This window comes from Trichosurus vulpecula, chromosome 3 (assembly GCF_011100635.1).
Source record: "Trichosurus vulpecula isolate mTriVul1 chromosome 3, mTriVul1.pri, whole genome shotgun sequence".
Classification (NCBI taxonomy): Eukaryota; Metazoa; Chordata; class Mammalia; order Diprotodontia; family Phalangeridae; genus Trichosurus; species Trichosurus vulpecula.
Genome location: NC_050575.1, coordinates 5,261,411 through 5,273,437, shown reverse-complemented (window position 1 = coordinate 5,273,437; position 12,027 = coordinate 5,261,411). Strand labels below are relative to the sequence as shown.

The following is a 12,027-nucleotide window of genomic DNA, read 5'->3' as shown; positions in this document are numbered from 1 at the left end:
CCATCTTTCTATTTTTCTTTTTTTCTTTCCTTCCTTCCTTCTTTCCTTCCTTCCTTCCTTCCTTCCCTCCTTCCTTCCTTCCTTCCTTCCTTCCTTCCTTCCTTCCTTCCTTCCTTCCTTCCTTCCTTCCTTCCTTCCTTCCTTCCTTTCCTTTTTTTCACAATTCTTTTCTTTTCCTGGGTTACGTTTTTATTAAATCGAGAGAGGTAAAAACCGCATCTGGGGGTAGGATACAGAAGGACCAACAGGTGAAGGAAGGAATGAATGAGGGGACGATGGAGCCATTCTGGGGTAAGGTGGGGCCTCAGTTACCATCGCTGGGGCTCCCCGCCAGCTCTGGAGGGGCCTGGCCAGGGCCTGGGATAGGGGGAGGGAGGGGCTCCACCAGAATAGCCGAAAACTTGGTGTCCCCAAAAGCCTCGTTCATGCGAGTCTCAAAGAAGCGTTGAAGGCCGATGATCGACTGGACGTTAGTTTTGTCCTCCGTGAGTTTGTTGAATGGCTTGAACATGCGGCCCACGTCCTGGGCAAACTCCTGCGGGGAGCTGTACGGGGGCGACGGTTTCTCCTGGAGATGCGCGCCGATCAGAGTGAGGTCCAGGGTGCCTGGCTGCTCTGCAGAGGGCGTGGGGTCCGTGGCCAGTCGGTGCTTTTTTCCCCAATTCTATCCCTAGCCTTTCTCTCGCTCTCATCCCCATTGGGAAAAAAAGAAAAGAAAAGCAAAATGAAAACTTTGTAACAATATGTATAGCCAAGCAAAACTTATTCCCACATTGGCAATATCCAAAAAGTGTATATTTCATTTTACATTTTCAATCCATCGTCTGTCTGTCAGGAGGTAGATAAAAAGCTTTGTCGTTTACTTTCTGGATCATTGCATTAATCAATGATCTTGTCTTTCAAAATAGTTTTTTTCTTTATAATGTTATTGTCCCCACATAAAACATTCTCCTAGTTCTGCTAAATTCAGTATGCCTCTCTGAACATGTCTTCTCAGATTTCTCTGAAACTGTTGCTGTCATCATTCCTTTTGGCATATTAATGTTCTATTATATTCAAATGCCATAATTTGTTCTGGCGTTCCCCAGTTGGTAGGCACTTAGTTTCTAGTTATTCACCACTACCAAAAAAAAAAAAGATCTTCCATAAATGCTCTTGGGAATGTTGGTCCTTTTCCTCTTTCTTTGGTCTCTTTGGTACCATTACTTTGGATTCTTTAGTACCAGTACTAAACCTACTACTGGCATCACTGGGTATGCATATTTTAGAGACTTTGCAGACATGCAAATTACTTTCTGGAACAGAATTCCCTTTTCTCCAACAATGCATTAATATGCCTATCTTGCTCTAGTCTCTCCAACAGATGTCATTTTCCATTTTATATCGACCTTTGCCTATATAATGGCATCCCTCCAATAAAAATGTAAGCTTCTTGAAATCAGGAATTAATTCATTTTTGTCTTTGTGTCTCTAGCTCCCAGCACAGTGGCTTTTGCATTACAAAGTTATCTAATAAATGCTATTAGAAATGTTTAAAGTTTCTCTTTTAAGTGCTCACAAGCCATTCCTTTAATAACATGTTCTCGAATATTACTAGGAATAGAAGGCAAATTTGCTGATTCACATTTCATAGAGTTCACTTTCCCACCCTTTTTGAAAATGAGCATGTTTTTCCTTCTCTAAGCCTATGACACTTTGCAATTTACAAAGATTTTTTCAGAGACTACTGAGTGTGGTTTAGCAATCACATCCAAGCAGGCGGTGACATGGCACAGTCGCTAGTGTGTTGGGCTTGAAGTCAGGAAAACCTGAAGTCAAATCTGCCCTTCAACACTTAGCTACTGAGTGAGCCTGTCCAAGTCATTTCTCCTGTCTCAATATCAGTTTACTCATCATAGGGATGCTAATATCATCTACCTCAAAGTGCTGTTGAGAAGATCAAATGAGGTAATATGTGTAAAACATTTTATAAAACTTAAAGAGTGAAATAAATGCTAGTCATTTTTATCATCCTCTTCTTTCAGGATCCTAGGGGTTCCTGGTTATTTAAACTCACTTAAAACTATATGCAGCCTGATCATCTTCTCACTTTTGGACAGTTTCCACTACCTGATAACCAGTTTTTTCTTAGTTTTCTAGTCTATTTTTCTCGGTAGAAAAGGCAAAATCAAACACAAATTGGTAAATCTCATCTTCCCACCCGTATTCTTTAACCCTTGTTCACAATGCTCAGCCATCTTATACTTTATTACAAATCCTTTCCAGTTAGCATTCTATGGACCTCAGTATTTATACATCATGACTGTACATTTTGTTACAAGAGATGGCTTTTGTTTGAAGAGAGGGAAATTTGTGTGGGGTTGGAAGGATAGTCATAGTGCAATATAAAGGAGAAAAGAATGAAAAGGGTGCTAATGGAAACATTTTTAAGAAGCATAAAATAGAGAAGAAGGAAGTTCAAAGGGAGACTTTGACAAATAAGGCAGTGCTGGTACTATCTTTCTTTTATTTTAAAAATCGTGCAGTAAGTAATACCTCAGGGTTTCATATGAAACTCTCTTTTCTGTTGTTCTTTTTTTTTGGAAGGGAGAAGGCAAGGCAGTTGGGGTTAAGTGGCTTGACCAAGGTCATGCAGCTAATAAGTGTTAATTTGGTCATATTTTAACTCAGATCCTCCTGACTCCAGGGCCAGTGTTCTACTCACTGTGCCACCCTCTGTTATACTTTGTCCATATTTTAGGTGTTTATTGAACAACTACTATTTGCCAAATTGGTCTGTAGATTTCTAATGCTTTAGTAAACTTAATTATTACACTAAAATTGTATCCATAGCACTGTAATGTAACTTTCAATCTCTTTGCTAGTAACCCTTCACGATTCCTTTGTCTTTGGGATCTTTGCCTCTAACTATTCCTAAGAGGATGCCTTTAATTTTTCCTTTTAAAACCGGCACCTCACCAGCTCTGCAGTGAAGTTATCAAATGCTTGGGGCTAACATACAATGTTGCAACAACTTCCTTGAAAATTTAATGTAAAGGGATATTCCTAGGAAGATGTCACCAGGCAACCATAAAAATGAATAACAGCAACTAAGGGAAATATCTGCTTCACACAGAGGCTGCCTACAATTAGTACTATGGCTACAGAATGTATGTGGTTTGGAGTGAGGAACATTGCTTTCCCTGAGAATAATATATTTCCACCAATTGCTACAGGGTCTGAAAGCCATAGTGATAGCTACTTCCTTCAAAATGTTATTTTGAAGAAAGTGCTTTGTAAATATTATAGATCTAAAGAAATGTGAGCTGTCATTACTACAGTATTATCTTGTAATTCCCCTCTGTTTACCTTTACACTACTCATTATTTATCTTATGTTTACCTATTTACTTATATATTGTCTTCCCCATTAGAATGTAAGCCCCTTAAGATCAGGGCCACTTCTACCTTTCTTTATACTTCTAGCACTAAGCACAATACCTGGCATGTGGTAAGCATTTAGTAAATGTTGATTCTTTTCATTTTTTGTGATCCTGGGATAAGTCTCATTTCTGCTATTATTTCTTTATGTTTAATATTCCATGGGTTACAGCACAATGTGGATAAAATGACTGCCTTTTGCAATTGAGCTGTAAAACCATCTTCTAGAGATTCACTGAAAGAGCTTCAGGAGAACTCCAGGATAATAGTACCTGCCTCTTCCTATTACCATATGGTTTGATTTCTTCCACTAAGGTTCTATATTTTGAAAGCTTTATATTCCATGCAGTTTGGAGATTATGAGTATGTAGTGGAGCAGCTTGATAAAAAATGTTCTTTCTAAGCATGGAGGTCCATGCCTTTAATTCTTGTTACCAGGGTGTCTAAGGCTTATAGATTACTTGAGCTGAGGATTTCTAAGTTGAAGTAAAGCTAAAGCTGATTGGGTATTGACACTGAGTCTTACACCAACATGGTGATCCTCCAGAAGGAGAGGGCCGCCATGTAACTCAAGCAGGTACAGATTGGCCCAGATCAAAAAGGAAAAAAAGACAAGTTAAAGCCTCAGTGCAGATTAATACTGGGATCAGATCTATGTGTGGCCACTACTTGTAGCACAAGCAAGATACAAAGACCTGACTCTAAAAAGAAAACAATTCTTAAATGTTTGTAGATCAATATCATGCCTAGGAAGTTGTGGCTAACAATTCTGCCTGAAATAATATGGGTAACAGTTCTTTCTGTAATGATGCTCTGGTTCCAATACAGTTTATTTGCTGAATTCTTGGGGGTGTTTTGGGGATTTTTCATGTTAGTTTATAAAGGAAAACTATTTTCTGATGTGTAATTCTGGCCACAAGTTGATGTTTTTGTGTGTAACTGGTAGGTGCAACTTGAAGTGATATGTTGTATGCTTTTTATCTTTCATTATAAATATGCACATCGGTAAAGTCAGGTTCCTGATTTTGATAGCAGTAACCTGGGCCTGAGTAGTCATCATAAAGTGCTCCATTTCTATAAGAAAAAAAGTGAATGGTTAAGCCATTCATTTTATTCTATTTTGTCAACATATTGCTGGTTAAATTCATATTGATGTTGCTTATGGGGTGCCTTTTAATTCCACTCTTGGCACACAGTAAATGCTTAATAAATATTTTTCATTCATTAACATTTGGATCATATAGTGGACACTATCTGGAAAAAAATCACTTTGGGTTATATTTTAAAAATCCAAGGGCATATATCTGTTGTCATGTCTTACTACTACTTTGTGAAATTGTGGTTGTGAAATTTGTGTTAATTGTTTGTCCTGGGGGTATTTATCTAAATTTTTCTGTCTAAAATGTTAATCATGGCTCTGAACACATGTATTTGAGGAGAAAATGTTAATCTCCCAAAACTCCATTGAGAAGATGATTTCTGTGCTTCATTAGCATTTCCCAAATTTCCATTTAGACACCTTCTAGATCGAATATCATCCAATTTACCATGCTAAAAGCACACATTAAAGTTGAAATTTTGTGCAGATGTGAATTGCTCTAAAAATGTTATTCCCATTAAGCTTCAATTACAGAATGCCACATAGTCTCTGAAGAGATTCAGCTTCAGCTTTCTCTTTCATAGCCTTGTGTCCAATGTGTCTTGTGTGGAGAAGACCATGGTGTTTATAATTATCATCGTCATTCACTGGTTTAATTGGACCTCCAGAGTCAAAATCGAAGTCTTCAGTCCTTATTCATCCTTAGCATTCACTAAGATGTTAACACTTATTGAGGCCAAATGACATTTTGATATTAATGGAGAAAGTTTCCATGAAATAAACCAACCAGCTTTTCAGTGGACCCATGTATCTTGATGCCATCCATGCACTTCATGTGATTAATAAGATATTTTGGTATGATTCCCTATTTGACTTGAAAGCCATATAAAGTTCTAGTCAAGAATGATGACAGTGGATTTACACCTACACAGAGCTTACACTGTCCCCCTGGGAAATGCCACATTTTACATCAAATGTCCTTGAGATGACCATTTGGGTGTTGTGTTTTAAATAGAGAATAGTTTTTCATATAGACATAAAATATTCTGGTGTTCTCACTGTGACTGGATCTATTTTATATATTTGTAATGCATTACTAAGTCATGATATTAGTTCTGAATCAAAGGCTTTACTGTAGTCCATAAAGGTAGATTAAGTGTTACAGTGCTTTCAGGCAGCTTGTTCAATAATCACTTAATACATAATGAATTGTTCTTTACAATCTTGGGACTTTAAGCACACCTTTTTGGGTGCTTAGTCAATACATTTTTTCTTATGAGTGTTTATTGACTTTTTAATTTTATACAATGTTTTGTATAAAGAATATAAGTACATAATTGACCTATGTTTGCATGCATCTCTGGTGTTCTCTTTTAATAATAAATATGTGATGACTTCTGTTAAGAAAGATAAAATTAGGTATGCCTCAGAGGAGTGGATAAAGTGCTTTGCTAGTAATTCATGCGCTGCTGTGGGATACCCTAGATCTCATCTTGACCTGCCACTTTCTAGTTTTCCTGAGAAACTGTATATTCAGTTACCTCACTTGACATAAATCCCTTGAATTGTTTCTTTTGTTGTTTACACTGCTTTAACTTCTTGTGTCACTTTAACCTTTTGGTGTTCACTTTCAGTTATTGGATTTTTAACAATTTTGTTTTCTGAATTCTATTCCATCTTTCTTTTTTGTTGTCTTTAATCATGTGATATTGGTGTTCAAGTTTTCTATTATGTACATTGGCTAGATATTATGTCATTTCCCAATGATTTTCCAACGGTCTTAAGCCTGCTACCACTGCTACTGGCTCTGCTCCTGACTCTCCATTCTTCTCTACCTAGCAGTTCTTACCCTGGAAGATGCACCTCTGACAGTCTCAACCCCTCTCCCCAGTTGGGAAATTTCTCCCCCACAGCTCTATCTGAGGAAGTGCCCAAGCCAACCATGCTCACTTCTCTCCCGCTTTTGCTTCTGACTCTTTGCACTTTTCCACCTCCATCCCAGCAACCTTTTCCTCCTGGAAGATGCATCTTCCTTAGAAGACTTCTTACCCTCCATTTCTGTACCCACCTCCTATCATTGATCAAGTCATCCCCATTGTTCCATTTGAGGAAGTGCTCAAGCCAACCGTGCTTACTCCTCTCCCAGCCGGGCTCCTGACTCTCTGAACCTCTCCACCTTGCCCCCCCATATGGTTACCTTGTCTCCTTTCCCATACACCTCATCACTCCGTGGTTTTTTGCTTCCTTTTCCATGTTATCTTCTCCAATTAGAAGATGCTCTTCTTTAGGAACGGGATTTTTTTTTTTTGCTTAAGTATATATTCTCAGCACTTTAGCAGAGTGCCAAGTGCATAGTAAGCACTTAATAAATGCTTTATCCATCTTTATCTATTTGCAATGTAACTGATGTCTATTTTTAAGAGTATTCCTAGATAGCTCCACCTTACCTTCTATAGTCCATGCCATATTGCATATACAATTGCATGCAGATGTTACAATATTTTTAAACTCTTTTTCAAATATTGTATGAAAGAATATGTTCATTTATGATGGCTACAGCAAACGTTACTTTTTAAGTTATTCTGCTTTGGTATTGTTGGTTTAATAGTCAAATTCATGCTGTCAAGCTTTAAAAGGGGCCTTTGGAAATTACATTCAAATTCAACCATCTTTTTCAAAACCATTTGATTTAACAACATTATTTTTCCACTCAATTTTTCAATAACTGTTTTCACTAACAAGCTTTTATTTTCTTTCCCTTCCACCTTCCCTCTACAATAACAACAGCATTGTAAATACAGCTATGAAGGACTTAAATACCTGATCAACATAATGACCAATTATCCTTTTAATTACTAAGTAGCAGTTCTGGATTTTTTAGGTGTAGGTTTTCAGTTCCTTTGAATTTTTCAGCATTTCCCTCTAATGACTTCAGTAACTACTCAGTCTCTCCTTCTATTTCATCTAATCTGAGCTGAGGAATGAAGTAAGTATTGAAGTAAAAATTGCCCTTCATTGATTATTCTTCTCTGCATTGAAGCCAAGGATCTTGTTGATAAAAAGCATTGTGAAATTCTTGCCTAATTGTTTTTATGTAGTACCAGCACAAAATAAAAGCATTCACTTCTTTGTCTCGTTTCATGAATGCTCACGGCTTACCCACCATAATGACCAGTGTCATTTGCATCAAATCCTTTCTAGCAGGCAGGGTATTGGTATTTCTGATTTGTTCTAATGTGTTTCCCCATGATGATACTAGAACATGATGGAAAGTCACTTGCTCCACTGCTGTTTGTGTCAAACTGATCACCACCATGGTTTCATGTCGGGCCAACCTGGAACACTGATCTGTTCTGTTTATTTCTTAGATTTACAAGAGTAGGCCACTCAATCATTGGTATCATTAGAACCCATTTAACATTTCAGATTGCTTATGAGGCCTTCATAGCTACTATTCTGGAACACAGGGCCCCCATTGTGCAACACCCTGGCTATCATTACCTTACTTTCCCAATTCGTCACATGGTCACTAGGTTGAGTTTTGAGGAAGTTTATTTATATGATTATTATTTATCCCCATATTTGCTATCATTTAATGGGGTTGGAGTAAAATAGTCCTGGATCATGCTTTTTTTTAGTGTTTTTTATTCAGTGTTCTCCAGATTCTTGCACAGGTAGATAAAAACTGTTTTGTGGTTGAATAAAAGGACTAAGATATAAGCTCCTCCTCTGAGGGTTGACTAAAAGTATCTTCAGCACAGCTCTAGCAATGGAGAATTAGAACTACTGTTTTTTAATATCATTCTTATCTTTTTTTACCAGAGTTTAGACAGAAATGGTTCAGGGACAAGTTGCTATTCTGTTGTTTTATGTTTAGTATTCTACAGAAAATTGTTTGGGTTGATAAAATGCCTATTTTTTGTAATTGAATGAAAGCATGGAGATGTAAGATCACCTTCTGCATAGTCACTGAAAGTATCTTCGGAATAAAGGCAATAGTGGGCAGGACAACGGAGATGATTCGTACCTCCCCTGTTTCCCCATGATTTAGATTTCCTCAGCCAGATTTCTATATATGAAAGCATCTAATTCAAAGTAGGTCAGAGACTATTAGCATTTGAGTGGACAATATCTATTATAAACATTTCTGAGTTTTTATGCCTCAGTGTTATGTCATGTAAATGGTGGGCAATGGTTTGGACTTTGATAATGCTCTAGTTTCAGGTGACATGGTGGATAGAATGCTAGCCCCAGTCAGGAAGACCTGAGTTCAAATCTGTTCTCAGACACTAGTTGTGTGATCTTGGGCAATTCACTTAACCTCTGTCTGCCTTAGTTTCCTCAAATGAAATGTGGTGATAATAATAGTACCTATATCCCAGGATTGTTTTGAGAATAAAATGAAATATTATCTGTAAAATATTAGCACAGTGCCTTGTACATAGGAGGTGCTTATAAAATATTTATTGCTTTCCCTTCTCCCTCTCTCCCCCCCATAATTTATTGGTCAAATTCTTCAGAATACTCTGAGGTCTGTATCTATATTATGAGGATGTGTTAGCTTCTAGTCCAGGGCTGTCCAAAATGTGGCCAGCCTACAAGCATAGAAATTTACATAAATGCTATAGTAAACAAAGCCAGGCTACCGCAGAGCTCTCACTAAAATGGCACATCAAATTATATTGTCTATTGTTTCAATAAAAACCTAAGGTTAGACAACCTTGTAAATCTAGTCTATGAAAGATAGCCAGCTTCTGCAGTATAATTCTAGGCACCAGTTCATGTCTTGCTAGGTATTCGGAAAGGGCTAACTTTTTCCAGCCTGCGGTGACATGTTACACTGTCTCCACCATTTCCATAAATAATCTACCTTGATCGCCAAGAGTTAGATCCTTAATGATAACACTTTTGCAGTTTCTTGTGACAGTGAACTACTCCTAAATCGCCATCACAAACCCCTCCCCACGCACACAGACATGCAAAATCGCACCAGTCATTTGTTTTTCTTTGTCAATATATGACTAGGTTCATGCTGATATCACTTGTGGAGGGTCTTTTAACTCTATTCTTTTTTTTGGAGGGGGGAAGACGAGGCAATTGGGGTTAGGTGACTTACTCAAGGTCACATAGCTAGTAAGTACCAAATGTCTGAGGCCAGATTGGAACTCAGGTCCCCCTGACTCCAAGGCTGGTGCTCTATTCACTACACCACCTAGCTGCTCCCTTTTAATTCTATTCTTGGATTAAGTTGTTTCATAGATTTTTGCTTTTTATCACAAATGAATTGTCACCCATTCTTTTATTATATATAATTTCTGGAGTTATCATTAAATGAAGACCTTCAATGCTATCAGAGTCCTCAAAATTTTCTACTTCAGATTTTAGTAGTTGCTTATTTCTTCCCTTATTTCATCAAAACTAGGCTTTGTTATGAAGGATAATAATAATAATTGTTGGGCATTGATTAGCAAAAGGTTGTTTTGTGACTTAGAGATGGGGATATTGTTGCCAAAAATCTGTATGATGTAATCTACTACCATCGACAAAAATAACAGCCCAACTTTCATGTACAGGTGTAGGCTTACATAGTTCACTCATAATCTGTGCCAAATTTTGATTTCTTGTTGTTTTCCCAAGGACTCAAAGCAAATTGGTCATCTCTAGCATATCCCAAACATTCTCCCTCTTCAGAAATAGAGGGAAGGTCTTTCCATACTGCCTTATTTGCTTTTGGGTCAGCCTGCAATCCATCAATACCCCTTGCTGACCATTCCTCCTATGTCTTCAGCATTGTCTTTGGGAAGATTCTCTTTATTGTCATGGTCATGTGGCTTCTATCTATTACTTTAACTTCTTCCTCAACCTAATCTCACCATCTCCATCTATTTTCCATAACCTTCACAGTACCATTCCCTTCTGTGTCCATATTTCTGGTACTTTTTAAATATTTCACTATTTAGAGACTAATTTATCTCCCCCAAAAAATGTCCTGTAGGGACTACATATCTTTTAAAAAAAAGATTTGTTTATAGAAATTATTTGAAATCTTGCTTTTCACATTTGTTGCATTGATATTTCCTGCTACCTAATCCATCAGTAGGCAGAAGTCCCCAGTTCATTCCCTCAACAAATTCCATCGCATTCTGGATACAAGTCGCAAATTGTTTGCTCGCCTGTGTACTCTAACTTGAAAGTTCATAGCAGATGCCTCTAGATACCCCCCATAGAAAAATAAGATCAAATTATATGTGCCACTCGAAATAGATGGCACTCCCTTAATGTTGTCATTGACAATCAATCTTATATCCAAATGTTGAAGTCTCTCCATTTAGAGGACATTTTCTATCCTACTTTCTATCATATGCTAACTCGTCCATCAGTTCTATTTTGACCAATTTGTGTTGTAATTCCAATTCACAGAACTACAATAAAAATATATGCCACATCTGTATTGCTTTTATAATAATTAGATTTGGGGATTGAAATCTCAGTGGCCAGGCATAAGAATGAAAGCTAGTTGAAATTATATAATCCCAAATCTAATTTCCTATATTCAGAGCATCAGAAAATTCAAAAGTGAAATATACAAACATATGTTTCTCCCATACAGCCCCTATGGAATTTTTTCAAGGCTTTTATTTCTTTCTTAAACCCTCAGCTTTCACTTACTCCCTTGATACCATTATAAATGAATATATTGTCCCTGGCTCCCACTTTGCACTTGCTAGAGAAAATACAGTGTTTTCCCTAAACTAAATTAACCCCAACACACCCAATTAGACTGCTATCTTTCACAAACTCCTCGAAGAAGCCAGCTATGCTTTATTCCTTCACTTTCTCTCCTTCCACTTATTTCTTAACCCCTCATTCACTCTCATTCACTTCCCATGGCCAATCAATTGCCACATATTGTCAATTCTGTCTCCACATAATCTCTCCCATATACTTCTCTCTAGTCACATTGCCACAACTCTAATTAAAGCTCTCATCACCTGTCTCCTGGACTACTGAAATAAGCCTCCATAAGCCTTCTCCTTCCTCAAATCCCTAACCACTCTAAACCATCTTCCTTCCTAAGCAACAAGTCTGACCAAGTAACCCCCTACTTAAGACATTCCCATGGTTCCCTATCACCCCAAATAGAAGCTTATTTGTTAATTATTTAAAGCTATTTACAGACTGAGACCCTCTTACCTCTTCAGTATTCTTAGTTGAACTCTTGATGCTGGCCTTCATGTGATTCCTCACTCACTACACTCCATCTCCTTTTTCCATACCCTTGCATTGGCTTTCTCATATGCTGAGCATGCTGCCCTTCCTCATCTGAATCTCTTGGAATTCTTCGTTTCCTTCATGACGCAGTTGAAATACCACCTGCTATGAAAGACATCTCATAAGCTAGCTAGGCATGTAAAGTACTATACCTGGAGTCAGAAAAACCTGAGTTCAACTCCAGCCTCAAACACCTGCTAGCTGTGGGACACAGAGTAAGTCACTTAACTTCTCTTT

The 12,027-nt window shown here is 37.6% G+C and overlaps 1 protein-coding gene across 1 annotated transcript; it reads right to left on the bottom strand.

Annotated features, from left to right (window-relative positions):
• Nucleotides 1–304: 304 nt before the first annotated feature.
• On the bottom strand, nt 305–11,754 carry LOC118841423 (transcription intermediary factor 1-beta-like). The gene is made up of 2 exons (XM_036748817.1): nt 11,713–11,754; nt 305–649 (listed from the first exon to the last, which is right to left on the bottom strand). The coding sequence occupies exons 1-2, from the start codon at nt 11,752–11,754 to the stop codon at nt 305–307; spliced, it is 387 nt and encodes a 128-aa protein (XP_036604712.1).
• Nucleotides 11,755–12,027: the final 273 nt, after the last annotated feature.